Source organism: Cetorhinus maximus, chromosome 2, assembly GCF_964194155.1.
Source record: "Cetorhinus maximus chromosome 2, sCetMax3.hap1.1, whole genome shotgun sequence".
Lineage (NCBI taxonomy): Eukaryota > Metazoa > Chordata > Chondrichthyes > Lamniformes > Cetorhinidae > Cetorhinus > Cetorhinus maximus.
This window is the reverse complement of record NC_135880.1, coordinates 70,444,371-70,462,930: the sequence shown is the minus strand read 5'-3', so window position 1 is coordinate 70,462,930 and position 18,560 is coordinate 70,444,371. Positions and strand designations below refer to the sequence as shown.

General features: G+C 45.5%; 1 protein-coding gene across 1 annotated transcript in view; it reads left to right on the top strand.

Annotated features, from left to right (window-relative positions):
• Positions 1-18,560, top strand: part of nudt12 (nudix (nucleoside diphosphate linked moiety X)-type motif 12) — a 51,200-nt gene that overhangs the window by 15,363 nt on the left and 17,277 nt on the right. Inside the window, exon 5 of the mRNA XM_078565952.1 lies at positions 7,460-7,573. Within this exon, the coding sequence (XP_078422078.1) occupies positions 7,460-7,573 (114 nt within the window). The remainder of the gene's footprint in view (positions 1-7,459; positions 7,574-18,560) is intronic.

Below are 18,560 nucleotides of genomic sequence, written 5' to 3'. Positions count from 1 at the left end.
GTCTTCTTCTCACTCAACAAAGTTCCTAATGTCAGTAGTGCTGTGAAAGGCTCAAAAACAAAGACATGTGAGCTTCATTGGCACACTTCCAACACCTGGATCAGGGCAGCATTGACAGAAACCTGCTCGCAGAACAGCCAGAATTATCGCTTAGCCAAGAAATATCAGGGTTTGACAGGGGAGCAAGTAAAGTGATTTCATATCAACAAAATTAATTAATAGTGTTAGTTTTTATTCTTATTCATGCTGATTACGAATAAAAGGAGTGAGGTATATTAGATAATGTTTCACGATAACTCCAAATTGGTCAAAATTTTAGAGAAAGTGGAACAGTGTACTATGTACAAGTTATGCCCGCTCATCCAAGAACTAATCACAATGTTGTGGATGAGATAGACTGTGGGAATTCTATGGGCCCCAATTGTTGGATTAGTACCGACGCAGTTACTCCTTCTTGAATTAGTCTTGGAAGTCACAGCACAGCAAAACTGGTACATGTTTCAGTGGCTTTACACTATAAATTTTGATGCTGTATTTCCAATACTACAGGTGTAAAGTCAGCACAACATTCCTGGTATAGTGAGGGCTTTACATGCAATTTCTAATGAAATTAAATTCATGTGAAGCAGTGACAGATCAGGTCACAGTTTGAATGGTATAGATACATATTTTAGTTTTATTTCAATACATTTTTGTGCCAAAGACTTTCTCTTTTGAAATTAACTAGAAAGCACCTAAATTGCTTTTTAAAAAAATAAATAAACATGATTTTACATTTTCACCTCACCAACTAAATGTGTAACTAGCTCCCCTGTGTGCAGAATGTTACATTGTAAGGGCCAATTCACATCTGCGCACTACTCTCCCATTAGTAACAGGTTGCACTGTCCATGAACTTCTGCCCATTAAAATGTATGTTTGGAATTCATGGGCTGCTTGCTGCAATTTGTTGGCACGTGCTGAGTGGCAGGTGATATATCTGCCAGTGTTGAACATTAGTAAAATAGGCATCATAGAGGCTGGATATAAATCTTCCTTTAGTACATTCCAATCTGGTGGATGTATTTAAGTACTGAGATCACAGAGGATATAGCCAGGTTTGTAGAGTGGACAAATAAGCAGCAGATCGAGTTTAATGTAGAGAACTGTAAAGCATATTAAGAATAAAAGAAGAGTGAAAGAGAACTATACCTTTATATGATCAGAGCTTTAGCAAAATTCACAGACAGAGACATCTAGAATGATGCTACATAGATTTTTAAAGATGACAGTGCAAGCAGAAAAGGTCATTTACAAGAAAAAGCTAATAGAATCCCTGGTTTTATATGCAGGAAGTGATTTCAATTTTGTTCTAAATATGGTTATGCTATAGGTCAACTATTTCATACAATTCTGCACAACCCATTTTATTTGGGCTTACCTTTATAAACCAATGGGGCAGTATTTAATATAGCAACAGGGGTCTCGCCTGCCGGCATCACCTACTTTCAGGAAAGCCGACCAAATTAAGTGCCAGTCAGCCACTTAACTGGGCAGTGGCAGACCTTCCCTAGGCAGAAATCCTGCCCCCTGAGATCTGCTAGCCAATCAGAGGCTAACAGCTCTGCATTGGCTGCTGCAGGTAACGCACCCACCCGAGGCCCAGGATCGGCAAGGAATCCAGGGAGAGGGAATCACGGGGAAGGAAGAGGAGGAGGGGGGGTCAGCAGGAAGGGCAAAGGAGTGGCTCTCAGTGGCCCCCCAAACCTTCCTGATGCAAGGTCCCTCAATCAGGCATGAGTGCCTGATAAAAAGGGACCACCCACCTACCAGCAGCAGTGGGATGAAGCCTTAAGTGGACATCAATTGCCCACTTAAGGACCTCAATTGGCAGCGGGACAAGTAAACCATCCACAAGCCTCTCCATCCCCTGGACTTAATTGGAGCAGAGGAGGGAAGGCAGCAGGGTCCCAACGACTAGGTCACCTGATTGCCCTGCCACCCAGGGAGGGCATTAAATTCCACCCATGGTCTCTCTTTTCCACTGTTGTTTGTTCTGTGACCTACCTATACTTGAAAGAGACAGTTTCTGGTCTGATTCTTTTTGCGCAAATCAAGGAAGGCTAATGTGTGTAGCACTTCTTCACGTCTATCAGTTATCACACTAACAAGTGGAATGACTATTATTCGGGCAAACATAGCAGATATTTTGCACACAGCACGATCTCAAAAATAACAATGAGATGGATGGCATTTGAGAGAGGAATGTTGTGAGAACGCAAAGGTGAATTCAACATCCCAACATTAATCCATGGTTGAGGAGAGTGTGGATCAGAGAATTAAGGCTATAATGTTGCAGGCTGGTCTCTGATCCATGCTGTTTGAGTGGGGGTCAATACTGGAATTATGGGATTTCTGAATTTACCTCTTGGAGAACTCCCTGGTATTCCTCAGATAATGGATCAACAGATTCTAGCAACCATGTGAGCAGTTCGAGGCTGATGGCTCCTCCGTTTCAATATCTTACCTAAAAGACATAACCACTCTGTTCTGCACTAGAGTATCAATCTAACTTACGTACACAAATCTTGGGCCTGAATTTCATGCTTGACGTGCATGCCAAGTGGGCGGGCCCAGAAGTGAACGTATAATCTGCTCCCAGGCGAGATCGCGTTTCCAACATGATTTCATGCTGGGTGGCCAATTAAGAGTTTCCCAGCATGAAACGCGTCTGCTCAATGGTTGGATGGGCCAGGTGGGGGTGGGAGCCTGTCAGGCACCAGGTCCAATGGCGACCCAGAGGGCGATTGAAAAGCAGTAGAGGCAGTTCCCTGAAGGCTGCCAGGGGAGCTGCTTTGGAGTTGCCTGATGTTGGAGTTGTCTGCAGTTGTAGCTTTGGAGTTGTCTGACGAAACTTTTTTTTTCAGCAACAATGGCATCTGCACCTGCTGGGCTTGCCAGGCTGGAGGGCAAGTCCTGTGGACACTCCGCCCCACCCCCACCCCCCACCCCCACTCCCCCGGTTCTTGGATGAGTGCCTGGGAATCCTCGTGGAGGAGGTCAGTGCCAGGCGGGACATCCTCATTTCCAGGGATGGCAAGAGGAGGCCACCACACCTGATCAAGAAAGCACTGGCAGAGGTGGCAGCCCGGGTCAGTGGCCATGATATTGTGCAGCATACATGGGTGCAGTGCCACAAAAGATTCAATAACCTGCTGTGCTCTGTAAGGGTGAGTACCGAGTTGGAATGGATCTTTGTGGCAATGTGGTAACAGATGGCCAACCCCCGTGGTGCTCAGGGGTGATATCGGTGCCGGCCAAGGCGGTGCGCTCTGGCCGCTTGGCCTGAATGCTTTGCAGGTTGAGGGCCACGACTTGATGTGCCCTGCAAGGTGTTCCTCAGGTGGGATTGGCCAGGCTGCAATGATGTTGCAGGTAGAGAGTGGAATAATCAATGCTCCCCTGTGCTTTCAGGAGAAGAGAAGCCATCAGAACATCAAGAGGTCAAGGACAGGCGGTGAAACCTGCCCCCCCTGCTGCTCACATTGATGAGGTATGAGATGGATGCCTTAGAGACAGAGTGCCAGTGCCCAGCTCGGTCCACCGGTCATGGAGAGGCAGGGGTCTCTAACGATGGTAAGAGTACAGTACACAGATATGAGCGTTGGAGTGTGTAAACATTCTTGTGTTGTCTCATCTGTAATGGAAACCTCAAACCTGGAGTCCCCATTGTTCATTGAAAGACCATGGCACCATGTTGCAGATCTCCATTGTCTCACCAACCCACCTGGCATGCACAGTGACGGTGTGATGACTAATACTAATGACGTCATTTTTCTCCCCTAGAATTGCCATCCAGCCAATGAGTGCAGCACCCTGATGAGCCACCCTTGAGGCCAGAGGTCAGATGCACCTGCATCGCACCCCCTCTCTGCACCAGGCACCAGCGCAGATACCAGCACCTCGGTGGCATTAGATTGTCGGCTACAATGTCGGTACACAGCGGTGAGGGCACAGCACACTCACATGAGGAGCAAGCGGAGGTAGAGAGTGTCCAGGGCACTGGCAGTCGGAGGACTGCTGGAGACAAGGACCATGCTGGGTCCAAGGCAGATGATGAGCTTCTGCAGTCGTCCATTAGGTGGCAAATGCTGGATGTCCAGTGGGATGCGCAGGAGGATCTGGCAGAGATTTCTGAGGGTTTGTGTGCCATGGTCTCTGTCATGGAGGAGTCCATGCGGAGCATGAGGAATGTATTGACCCTCATCGCCGAGCGCACTGCCTCCTCCATTGAGAAAGTGGCGACTCTCATGGAGAGGCTGCTCCAGGAACAGAATCAGGGGTTCATGGGTTGCGCTCGGACCTGCAAGCCCTCACACAGGCACTGACCTCAGGAGGTCACTGCCAGTGGGAGAGATGGATTAGGCACCTAGTATCTCTGCTAGGTGCCTGTCCATCAGTGACGAGCAGGGAGATCCAGACCAACCTCATGTTGGCGCACAAGCTCCTTGTCATCTATGTGGGCTCCTCTCAGGGTGCTCTGGATAATGGCAGCTGCTCCTTCGTCCCTCTGCCAGTGACTGGCATCTGATGAGGTTGTGATGACTGAGGAGTGTCCAGCTGTGGCGCTGGCCACTCCCTCCCAGCCGGGGCCTGCACACCCTCCACTGGCCAGAGGACGACCGCCAAGGTCATCAAGGCCCACTCAGCAGGTTGCCAGTGAGGGGTGGGGGTCCCAAAGACACAGCGCTCACATATATAAGTTAAGGCACCGTGAGCACAAGATCTTCTGTTCTGCCATGTTTTGTTAAATTGTTTACTGCTGTGATCCTTAACACCTTATATTGTTGTGTTCATTTTCTGTGAGTGCCAACATTATATAAATTTTGTTTTTGTGTTAACGACTTGAGTATGTTTCACTTGTTTGTAGGTGCAGGGCGCGCCAGTATCTCATACTGGACAAGAGTGGCTCTAAACTTTATTGCACAGGTACTGAGTGGACTTTGGAACAGATCTTTTCAAACATTCAGTAAGGAGGCAGCACCCCTGGCATGAGGTGGCAGCAGTGCCTTGGCAGCCTAGCTGAAGGAGTGTTGAATCCCTCCCTGGTGTCCCTGCCTCCCTGAAGGATCTGGAGGTCTGCCCCCATGTCCTCACCATGTTCTTCCCCGGGCTCCTCTTCTGATCCACCACTGGAGTCATCATCTGTGGCCTGTGGAGCTGCTTCAAGATCCTCTTCCTCCAATGGGTTGCCCCTTGCCAGGGCCAGATTGCGGAGAGCGCAGCATGCAACCACTATCAGAGACACATGCTCTGAGGGGCATTGTAGTGCACCCCCTGAACAGTCCAAGTATCTGAATCTCATCTTCAGCAGACCAATGGTCCTCTCTATCATTGCCCTTATGGAGGCATGACTCCTATTATAACTCTGCTCTGGTTTTGTTCTTGGGTGCCAGAGAGGCATCATAAGCCACCTTTTCAATGGATAGCTCTTGTCACCCAGCAGCCATCCATGCAGTCGAGCTGAAGCCATGAACAGCCTCGGCACCTGTGAGTGTCGGAGAATGTAAGCGTCATGAGAGCTGCCAGTGTCCTTTGCACAGACTTGCAGAATCTGTGTCTTGAGGTCACAAACTATCTGCACATTCATTGAGTGGAAGCCCTTCATGTTGACAAAGGCACCCAGCTCACCCGCTGGTGCCTTGATGGCCACATGTGTGCAGTCGATGGCACCCTGGATGAGGTGGAACCCAGCAATCGCAGCAAAGCCTTTGGGTCGCTGTGTCTGGCTGGCCTCGTCCATTCAGAAATGAATACATGCCATTACCCGCCTGAACAGGGAGGGCGTCAGTCACCAGCTTGACACAACTGTGGACAGCTGATTGGGACACTCCACATAGATCCCCCGCTGACCCCTGGAAAGAGCCGGAGGCATAGAAGTTGAGGGCCACCGTGACCTTCAGAGCCACTGACATGGGATGGCCACCCACACAGTTGGAGGTGATCTCAGGCCCAATCATCTAACATATAGAGGTCACAGTCTCCCTGGAGAGGCAGATCCTCCTTTGGCATTGCACCTCAGACATATTGAGGTAGCTGCATCGCTGCCTGTAAACCCTGGCAGCAGGATAGTGTCCTTCTGCGACCCCTTCCACCCTGGCCTTCTTGCTGGCCCTGCGCCCCTTGTGCCTGCGCCTCTCCCCTCACAGGTCGCTTCCTTGGACGCTGCCCATGGACACCTGGCCTCCTCTCCTTCTGCCCCTCTCTTTCTCCTCAGAGGAAATACCACCAGTGGACTAAACAATCCCCATTACCAAGGTAACAGAAGGCTGTCTGGTGGCTGGAAGGGTCCACACAGTATAAATGCTCCATGGACCCTGGAGACACCAATGAGTCCTGAAATGAAGGCTAGCAATGCAAAGACTGAAGCTCAAAACAGATAAAGCTGTCAAGTTTCACTAAGCAACCAACAGCAAACTATCTCCTAAACTCCTCACTAATCACAATGGCAATGCTACAGACCCTTTTTATCCTTGGATGAGGTTTCGTTCAAAACAGGCTGCCTGCCTGCCCGTTTTGCCCGTGTGACAAGAACGAAATTGCATGGGCAAATCTTGGACAATAGGGTTTTTAATGGCCTTAATTGGCCCTTTAATTGTCGGCGGGCACGGCTCCAAGTCCTGCACGCGCCCACTGACCTCAATATTGCTCGCATGCACAATGACATCGGGATGTATGCCCGACGTCATTTCGCACAATTTCACACTTGTTCAGGTCGGGCGAGCACCCACCCGATCAATGTAAAATTCTGAAACAAAAACAAAAATTGCTGGAAAAACTCGGCAGGTCTGACATCATCTGTGGAGAGAAAGACAGAGTTAACGTTTCGAGTCTGTTTGACTCATCTTCAGAAATGGAGGGAAATGAAAAGCAATGACGGTGAACAGGGCAAAAAAGACAAGCGGAAATCCTGCCGGAGAGAAGAGCAGTACTTCTTCAAGGTAGGCATTCCTGGAAGAGAAGTGGCAGTGAATTAAACACTAAGAGAAAAGCAAAATACTGAGGATGCTGGAAATCTGAAACAAAAGCAAAAATTGCTGGAAAAACTCAGCAGATCTGACAGCGTCTGTGGAGGGAAAGACAGAGTTAACGTTTCGAATCCTTATGACTCATCTTCAGTAAAATTCTGGCCTTGGAGTACAGCTTGAGTCCCTATCTTCTCACTCTGAGGCAAGAGCCTTACCCAAGTACCAAGCTTTGTGAGGTTCACCCACCTTAAGCTTCTCTTGATTGCTGCTGTCATATTTTCAGTCACTTCCATTTATGGAACAAAGGCTGGATTGTATAACTGACTGTGTTGAGTATTCTGGTGTATCATCCTGGATGTGCAAGTTTAGAATGGGCATCTTTTAAAAGCATTTATCAGGTTAAGGCATGCATACACTTTATAAAACCATTATGATATTTTTACATTCTACAGATCCAGTTGTAATAATGCTGGTCATTCATCCTGATGGCAATAATTGTCTTCTGGGAAGACAGAAGCATTACCCTCCAGGAATGTTTTCCTGTCTGGCAGGATTTATTGAACCAGGTGAGAGAAGGTTTCATGTCATATGAAAAAATCAATTTTGTTGTTTTATTTTGAGATGTCTTATGAAAGCAATATGGTTTAACAAGCTTGGAAAAAGTGAAGTATTTGATTGCTTGGTCTTATAATGTTATAGATCTACTGCTTTATGACAGGTTTCTCAGAAATAGCAAGATCAAGGAAAATAATATAAAATAGGTCCCTTAACTTGGCCAAGACAGTTATAGTTCACATCATCAATGGTCACCGTTTTCAAGTCAATGTTACTATAACATTAGAAGTAATCTATTTATTTTAGACAGTTATTAAAATAATGCCTCTAAGAAAATGTACACAAATCACTGATAGTAGTGTTTGTGCAAACTAATAAGGTCATAAAAATGCAAACCAAGCACTGAGGTTAATTTCAATGGAGGGAAAAATGAAAAACAGAGCAGTTACGTTAAACTTGTATAAAACCTTGGTCTAGATTCTCAAGTTTATTCCCTCATATTAATTTTAAGCAATAGTTTTGTGTGTACAGAATCACACTTAAGGGATGTTCGTTTATAGTGAATGAATAGGTCAAATTTTGTTTTCATTACGTGGCACTCTGGGATTTATACGTAGGCTTTGGAGATTGTATTCAGTGATTCAAACCTTGATTATCGCACATTAACTTAGATTTTACTTAGAATTACATAGAATGTACAGCCCAGAGACAGTCCATTTGGTTGAAATGGCCCCAGTGTTTATGTGAGTTCCACATGTTATCCACTCCCAGAAAAAAAAAATAGTTTCTACTAAATTCCTTAACAGATATTTTAGTGTATATCTTATATATATAAAAAATGCAAACCAAGCACTGAGGTTAATTTCTATGGAGGGAAAAGTGAAAAACAGAGCAGTTACATTAAACTTATGTAAAACCTTGTTCTAAATTCTGCGCGATCCTGGACTCCACAGAATAAAAATGACATAGGGGCACTGGAGAAAATGCAAAAAAAGATTTACAAGGATGGTACCAGAGCTGGGAGGTTATACTAATCAGGAAAGTTTGAACAGGCTGGGGCTGCTTTCACTGAGAAGATAAGGCTGAAGGGTTACCTGATCAAGGTGATAGGGGAGATGTGGAGAAAATGTTTCCACTCATGGAGGATACCAAAACTAGGGACCATAGATATATAAGATATACATTAAAATATCTGTTAAGAAATTCAGAAGAAACTTTTTTTTTCCTGGGAGTGGATAGCATGTGGAACTCATATAAACACTTGGACTATTTCAACCAAATGGACTGTATCTGGGCTGTACATTCTATGTAATTCTAAGTAAAATCTAAGTTTATGTGCGATAATCAAGGTCACTGGTTTGAATCACTGAATACAATCTCCAAAGCCTACGTATAAATCCTAGAGTGCCATGTAATGAAAACAAAATTTGACCTATTCATTCACTATAAACAAACGTCCCTTAAGTGTGATTCTGTACACACAAAACTATTGCTTAAAATTAAAATGAGGGAATAAACTTGAGAATCTAGATCATGTATAATTTTGACAAAGAATACAGATATTTGGGGAGAGGAAAGGAATCGTAGTTTAGAGAAATCATGGAGGAAAAGGTTTATACCTCTTTAGTAGTTAGAATGGGATTCAGCTTGTGTTTGCTACTTTAAGTGTAGTATTTGAAATAAAGCAACAACCCCTCCATTTCTAGTGAATATCCAAAAGCTGATGCCAGCAGATCCAACTTTTTACTTTAATTTCCGACCACTATAAGCTGATAGTAACAGAATATTTGTTTTCCATAACAAGAACCAGTGAATAACCTTAAGCGTTTAACAGGCTTGTTCGTTGATATAAAAAAAAATCTACAACACATCTGGTGTTTCACATAAATTTACTTTTCAAGTCCAAAACAGAACTCTACGATCTTTTTGACAGCGTTCATTTTATGGTGGAAAATAGGTGATGAAATAATTGAGTCAATGGCATCCAAAACTGGGATCTTGGTTAACTGAAGAGGACAGTTAAAAGCCTTCAGGAGAGCAGAGACAAGTAATAGATTGGACAGATAGATATGAGATGAAACTGAGGCAGAAGTAGGAGGGAAAGTACATACTAAATGGCAAAACTTTAAAAAAAGAGCAGGGAGATTTAAACACTGAGGCCTGAGAGCCCTCTGTTGTTACAAAAATGGCGCAAGAAACATAAATATGGAAGTCCTGCCTCAAACACGGCACCGATCATTTTTGCGGGGATGGGAATGGGGCCGGGTTGGGATCCGCGCATATGCGTTTCATAGAGATAGCTGCCCTTATAAAACAGCAGCTGCCTCCAGTCATGATTGATTTTCATTAGCTAGGAGTGGGAAAAATGGCATGTGCTAATCTGCACAGGTAGAAGCAGGTCTAAACTTTGCAGAATCCTTTGGAGAGGTAGGGTGCCCTTTTGGAGAGGTAGGGTACTCCTTTGGATATGGTTCCAGGACACCTTTCTGGGAGGTCAGGCGCCCTTTGGGAGAGGTAAATTGCCCTATGGGAGAGGTAAATTGCCCTTTGGGATAGTTAAAAGTGGACATGAATGTGCATAAAAAGTGCATAAACTCATTGGAATTGTCAAGAGGAACTGTCAAAAGCAACTGTCAGGAGGAACTGTCAGGCTGTCAAAGCGGTTAAAGCTCCAGCCTTTTAAAACTTTGAAAAAAAAAACTTGTAGTGTTAAAGAAAATTGCTTGCTATTTCACTCTATTGACAGACGCCTGAAGGCTATCATTACTGGATTTTTGCTGCATGACTGATTTCACAACCTTCCATTATCACCACTGGATGCCTTCCATTTCGCAGTTTTATTGACAGCTCCAAGTGGTTATAGACTCTTTGAAGTGAGACTATGAACTTCACTGCTTGTTTTTATTATGGATTAAGCACTTGCATGAAATATTTGTTCTTGTTATGATCCCAGCTGATGTTACTACTGGACAAGTCAGATCCCAGGATGGAGCCTGGCTTGATAGATCCTACCTTTTATTTTTGTTTAGAAACATGGAGGGCGGCCACTGAACCAAGTCACAGGGTCTGCTGATGAACTTTTAACAAAAGAACAAAACGTTTATTAAACAAGAACAGTGAACTATATTACACTACTTCTTCACCCACAAGTATACCTTTACAGATTATATACAGATTTGTAAGGATAACACAAGTTACAAAATCTATCTTATTCTCTAATGTTCACACTAAGTACACAGTCCATGTAAACCAATAGGCGATCTGTGGTCAGACACATCACACTCTGAAACCAAGTGACAGATGCCACCCAAAGCAGATGCTATGGATCTCTCATCAACTCCCCAGTCGCTTGTTATTGTGAGCTAACCAGTCTCCACTGAAACTCTGGGCGGAAGCCTCCCAGATTTGCTCTAAGTGCATAGCGGGCGGGACAAAGAACGTTTCAACCACAACCACAATGACAGCTTTTCATGCCATATCATCCCAATGCCGCTTCATTAATCATGCATTCCTGGGAAGTGCACAGTTTCAGTGGCAGGCAGGCTTTCATTTGCCCACCACGCTGTCACCTCGCCGCTTCTTCACATTGAGTGCCATATTTAAAGTGCAGCCGCGTGCACACCTCTCAGTGCTTCCAGCCCAGGACTGCTGCACAGAAAACATGACCATGACAGGCAAGAAGACTGCAGCCCTCCAAATCAGTGATGCGTCCCTGGAACGCCTTTTGGATGCCATGGAGGCCCGCCGTGATGTCCTCTACCATCGATCTGGCTGCAGGAGGTCCAGCAATCTCATCACCCTGGTTTGGTGATCAGTGTCGATGCTGCTCAGAAGAGGTTGGCCATCCAATGCAGAAAGAGAATAAATGATCTCATCTGTGCCGCCAGGGTAAGGCAACCATCTCAACACTCTAAACTCACAAGCCCATCACACATTCACTGGCATCTCTCACTGCCAACTCAGGAGACATCACCACTCACTCTCTCACACACACCCCCTCACATTTCCATCTGGCCTCATCTCCTCTGGAGACTGCCTCCTCAGTCCTCACCATCTTGAGGCCACTTGCTCAGATCAACACGCGCCCCCATACAAACTCTGGGATACCCACTTCCTCAGTACAGCCACCACCCTGCAGCCTCTTCCCTTGCCTGAGGCCACTTCCCCCCCTTCCCCGAGCAAACTCTAGCCCTGCAGCCATTGAAAAGTCGCCCCCGCATTATGGCTGGTCTGTTAGGTAGAGACCTGCCCTCGAACCCTCCTGAAAGTGATGTGGTGCTGTCTGTGAAGCTGATGAATGCGAGGTAGGCAAACAAACCTCGAAGTCACGAGCAAAGTGCAGCTCACCAGGTTTACATTGCTTATGTACAGTTGTGAAACATGTAGGTGTCCAATCACTCCGACATGCTCAGATGATCCAGCATGGGGGGACGATTCCGGCAGACTAGGCTCATAATGATATGCAGATGTATTACAAGGAAGCTCCCGATGTCTGATGGCGGGAAATACGTCCTGCCATTGACGGGCAGAGCGGACGATTGCAAGCTGGTTTCACAACATGGTGAAACTGGTTTTTGGCCCTCTCGCCATATTGTCCGCTCACGCCACCCAACAAACCCGCCATCAACGGGCATGGAAAATTCCGCCCTCTTGTCTTTCACTTGGACATCTTCAACAAGGATTCACCTTCAGGATTTTGATCTCTCCTTCCCATATTTCTCTCCTCGGATCACCACATGCATTTAAGCTTCACCTTCCACGCACTGTCCCAGATACTCAGCCATGTCAACAGAACACCAATGCTTTACAGGCTTGTAGAAAGGAGTCACCAAGCTTTGGCTGTCTCCTCAGACCTCCTGGCTTCTCTCAAGCCCACTTTGCTTTGATTCTGCTCCCTGCAGCTTTCTCCCTTTTAATTTGGAACTTCTTCCACTGCTCCTTACTTTAATTTCACTGAACAGAACCTTTTTCAGATTTTTGTTCTTTTCTTTTGACTAGAAGGTCTCCTTGGGATCTCGTCCTGTCCCACTCCCTGTTTCTGGACCTTTTCTTTTTTTCTTTTGGGAAGTCTGCTCTCTGCAGCTCCTGTCCTACCTGCTCTGGCAGTTTCTGTGGAAATGGTGCAAACCACTGACATCAACCTGCTTTTCTGTTTTTCCCTGTCTCTGTGGGCCCCCTGTTACTAGGCAACAGCACAGTTTTCCCTACTTTGTTTTAATTTCCCTGAACTACCTCAAGGGTCATACAACTTCATTAAAATATCAGGTACACAAACAGCTCCAGATCTGCTGACTCCCACTCACAGAGAAAACTTTAAATGAAACTAGATGCAGGTTTCACCCTTTTAACCCACAAGTAAAAAAAATTAAATTAAATTTAAACTTAAAGCTATAGCTTATCCCTAACACACAGAAATACACATATAACTTACTTAGAACTATCTGTAGTTCCTAACATTATAAGGGATTATGCAGTTGAAGGATTGTAGATGTGGTGAATGTTTTTTTTTATGAATGAGAGTTTCTTTTAAAATAAAGTCTGTAATAAATACTTAGAACTTTATTTTACTTAAACTCAGCATGGCACCCAATATCGGCCCATGGTGGATACTGGAGGAGTTGGCATGGTAGGTGTAAGGGCAAAAGGTGGTGGGTGGGGGACATGGGTTGGCATGAGTTGGCACCAAGCTCGCCTAGGGGCTATAAAGGACCATGGGGTGGGCAGAGAGCATAGGTTAGCATGGAGGGTACAAGGGGCCATGGGGGTGAATGGGGGACAAAGGTTGCCATGGTGGGTCTGAGAGGCCATAGGGCATGGGTAGAGGGTATGAGGTTCCTTGGGTTGGCATGGATGATGCATGGGGAGTGTGTGAGGGCTGGAGGGCTGTTTTTGTTTCAATGCATTTTTTTAAATCTTTGACAAAGTGCTGGTGCACCGAGGCAGGCCCTCTGCCCGGCCCACCGCCACACCCAGCAGCCTCCCCACTCGTCCTGGGGTCATCCAGCCCAATTCCCAGAGAATCCCACCACCCCAGAATGAAAATCCCTACTTCCAGGGCACCTTCTCCCAGGTTGGGTTTGAGGAGCTGGGATATATCCTGGGTTGGGAGCATAAGTTCAGGCCCTAGATACACAAGTCTATATAAGTGGAAGGATGGAATGATAAAACAGTGAAAAGGCGTACAGATTCCTTGATTTGATAAGCATGGGCATAGAGTACACAAACAAGGAGATAATGCTAAATCTGTAGTGATCACTGGTTAGATTATGGTTAGCATTGTGTCCAGTTTTGGGCACAGTACTTAGGAAGCATGTCAACATCATAGAGAGGAAATTTACTTTGAAGATACCATGAATGAGTAGTTTTCATTACGAAGATAGAAGAGCAAATATATTTTTATCACTTGTGTATAGATGGTTTAAAGGATTAATAGTAACGGTATTCAATATTATAAAAGATCTTCTAAAAGGAAGTAAAAGGAAAGTTTCCATTAGTCAGCAAAACTAATAATTGGAGGACATAAATGTAAGATGATTAAAAGAACAAAAGGAAAGTGTTGTTAAGACATAGGGAGGCCTAACAGAAACTGTGGTTGAAGTAGTATCAATTATGTTGGTTGTTTTTTAAAAGAAGTGGATAAATATTTCAAAAAAGCTAAACAACAACAACTTGTATTTATATAGCTCCTTTAGCATAATAAAATGTCCCACGTCGCTTCACAGGAAATATTATAAAACAAAATATGGCACTGAGCCACATAAAGAGAAATTAGGGCAGACGAGCAAAAGCTTAGTCAAAGAAGTAGGGTTTAAAGAGGAAAAGGAGGCGGAGAGGTTTCAGCAGAGAATTTCAGAGGTCGTGGCCTTGGCAGCTGAAGGCATGGCCACCAATGATGGAGTGATTAAAACCATTGTTATGATGCGGCAGATGATGTGTGCCAGGCAGATCAAATCTACGAGGGAAACTTTATCACGCGATCACAATGGGCAGAATTTTCCCCCTGTTGGGGGAGGAAGTTCAGGAGCGGGCGCGTGTGGGCGCGCGCCGCCATTTTACGTGAGCGGGCCAATTAAGGCCCACCCAGCGTGACTTCTGTCAGGAAGCGCAATGCGCTCTCTGTGCGGGCGGGGGGGCTGGGGGGGTTCCCTAAGCCGAGAGTGCGCACTTTTGTGCATGCGCGCGAAAGAGCGCACTCATCTCCCTGAGGCTAAGTGCTGCCTCAGGGAGATTGGCTCCAAATTCAAAAATGTTAAATATAGAAAAATAAAATTTCCCCGACATGTCCCTTCATATGACAATGTCGCATGAGTTGGGACGTGTCCATCATTTTTAATTAAACTTTTATTAAATTTTTAAAAACGTACATGAAACATCACCCCACCCATGGATGAGGTTTTATGCTTTTTCTGAAGCCCGCCAGGGCTCCCGGCCTGCCCGCCAACCTTAAGGTTGGACGGGCAGGTCCATTAACTAGTCTAATTACTTTTTTAAATGGCCTCAATAGGCCGTTGACAGGTCGGCGGGCGCACAGCTGATTTGGCTGCGCCCCCGCCGACCTGCAAATTGAAATGGCACGGGGTGACGTTGCCCCCCACTCGCCGACCTCAATATCCTGCCCAATGATTTTGCAGTTTGTAGTTATTTTGAGATGCATGCCCTGAATTCAGCAGTAACAAGATCACCAAGACTTTAGAAATTTTTTAGAAAACTAAATTAAACATTGATTAACCAAAGGAAAAGTTTAAAGCGCATACACAGGTCTACAAATTACCACTATAATAACTCCTAAAACGCCCAAATAATCTGGCTTCCAGTTACACCCCCGGTAAGGCAACAGTAAAAACAAGTAGATTTGAACAGACCCAGGCAAGTCAACACGAAACCCCTGGACAGTAGAATTCAAAGTGACTTTTCCCAGCTTCAGTTTCTGTAGACAGCAGCTTAATGCACAAATACTAGAGGCTTTTCACACTTCTGGTAGATCTTACAATGTATTCCTCTCTGACACATAGCCTCGTCTCCTTTATACGTGTTTCTCCCTTTTAATGCAAATCCCATTGTTCCCATATGTCTTTGGAATTTTACCTTTCTCATAATATGAATCTTTTCATGGTGCTAATACTATCAGTAACCTTTGGGAAAACTAAACATACTGCTTGGCCTAGTTTCTCTGGCTAGGTGTAACATCCTACCATCTCTGAAATTCAAACTACCTTGATTTATTTACAAATGCAAAGTCTCCTAACCTTACATCCTGAAACCCCAGCCATGTTTACGTAATTAGCATTTCGCACCTAACTTCTTTTGATGAGTCAAAGCTTCCAGACCAGCTCTCTCCAATTCAATTAAATCCCACACACACAGACAAACTATCCAAACCCTACTATTAACCTACTTTTACAATAAATCACAATAACGTTATGAGAATTATTATACTTGCATGACAATCATGCTCAAGAGACCAAATTAGAGGATCTTGAAAAGTTGTGGTGCTGGAGGAGATTACAGAGATAGGGAGGGATTGGAAAAAAATGGACAAGAATTTTAAAATTGAGACTTTGTTTACTGGGAGCCAGTGTGGATCTACAAGTACAGGGGTGATGGATGAACATAACTTGGTGGAAATTAGGACACAGGCAGCAAAGTTTTGGATGACCTCAGGGTTACAGAGGATAGAATGTGGGAGCTCTGAAGAAGAGTTCCTCTGGGCAGTGTCCTCAGCCCAACCATCTTCAGCTGCTTCATCAATGGCCTTCCTTCCATCATAAGGTCAAAAGTGGTGATGTTCGCTGATGATTGCACAATGTTCAGCACCATTCATGACTCCTCAGATACTGAAGCAGTCCATGTCCAAATGCAGCAAGACCTGGACAATATCCAGGCTTGGGCTGACAAGTGGCAAGTAACATTCGTGCCACACAAGTGTCAGGCAATGACCATCTCCAACAGGAGAGAATCTAACCATCAACCCTTGATGTTCATTGGCTTACCATCACTGAATCCCCCCATTATCAACATCCTGGGGGGTTACCATTTAACAGAAACTGAACTGGACTAGACATATAAATACTGTGGCTACAAGAGCAGGTCAGAGGCTAGGAATCGTGTGACGAGTAACTCACCTCCTGACTCCCCAAAGCCTGTCCGCCATCTACAAGGCACAAGTCAGGAATGTGATGGAATACTCCCCATTAGCCTGGATGAGAGCAGCTCCCACAACACTCAAGAAGCTTGACACCATCCAAGACAAAGCAGCCCACTTGATTGGCACCACATCCACAAACATTCACTCCTTCTACCACCGATGTACAGTAGCAGCAGCGAGTACCATCTACAAGATGCACTGCAGGAATTCGCCAAGGCTCCTTCGACAGCATCTTTCAAACCCATGGCCGCTACCATCTAGAAGGACAAGGGCAGCAGATAGATGGGAACACCACCACCTGGAAGTTTCCCTCCAAGTCACTCACCATCCTGACTTGGAAATATATCGCCGTTCCTTCACCGTCGTTGGGTCAAAATCCTGGCACTCCCTCCCTCAAAGCACTGTGGGTGTACCTGCACCACATGGACTGCAGTGGTTCAAGAAGGCAGCTCACCACCACCTTCTCAAGAGCAACTAGGGATGGGCAGTAAATGCTGGCCCAGCTAGCGAAGCCCACATCCCGTGAATGAATTTTTAAAAGTCATACGGATTCAAAAAGTTAGCCCTGTTTCTCTCTCCACAAATGTTGCCTGACCCGCTGAGTTTTTCTGGCATTTTCTGTTTTTATTTTAGATATCCAGCATCCACAGTATTTTGCTTTTATCTAGAATGTGAGAGGCTGGCCATGATTGCATTTGAATAGCCAAGTCTAGAGGTAACAAAGGCATAGATGAGAGTTTCAGCAGTACATGAGCTGAGACAAGGGCGGAGTCAGGCGATGGTACAGAGATGGAAATAGACTGTCTTTGTTATGGTGCAAATAATGGTCGGAAGATCACCTCGGGGTTAAATATGACAGCAATTTTGCGAATAGCCTGGATCAGCCCCAGACAGTTACCATGGAGAAGAATGCAGTCAATGGGCTAGCTAAAGGAGTTTGTGGAGGGTACCGAAGACAATGGGCTGAATTTTCTACACAGCTGGGAGCAAAGTTGTGAAATAGCACATCAGGTCAGCTTGTCGACATGTTCCAGCGAGTAGCCAATTAGCCCATTAATAGGCCAATTGGAAGGTGTTGATGGTGCCTCCATGAACTTCCCAACAGCAGTGACCTCCCCACTGAGTCTGGAGCCCAGCAGACAATTGGGCATAGCCTCCCGGTAGCATGGCAGAGGGCAATCAACACCTCTACTCGATCACGTTAGGACAGATCTGCAGGGAGGCAACGGCAACCTTCCCAGCTGCAAGCTATCCCGTGGAGGGGCTTCACTCTCCGTATATAGGACCCAACAGTGACCATGTGTGTTTTATTATTTTTACCAATGCTGCAGAGAGTGCCTTGATTTTGAGGCAATCTCCTGGTCTTGCCCACCTCAGCAGCACATACCTTCCTCCATGCAACTGCCCGCCAGACTGCTGTGGGCCCTTTCATTGGGCTTCCCGCTTCTCTGTCCCACCCACTGGACGGGGCTCCCGGATAAGGCTTCTTTATTGGTCACATCCGGGAAGATCGCAACCAACTTCCCTGCCATAGCCATTTCTGGGTTCCCAACCCATGATTGAGGCCAACATTGGGATCACGCCCAAACCGAGAAAATTCAGCCAATACCTTCAGTCTTCCCAATATTTAATTGGAGGAAATTTCTGCTCATCGAGTACTGAATGTCAGAAAAGCAGTCTGACAACTTGGAGGCAGTGAAGGGGTTGAGAGATTGTGGTGAGGTAGAGCTGTGTCATCCTTGTACATGTGAAAGATAACACTATGCTTTCAGATGATATCACTCAGGCGCAGCATGGAGATGCAAAATCGGGGTCCAAGGCTATCCCCAGAGGTAATGATGCATCAGTGGGAA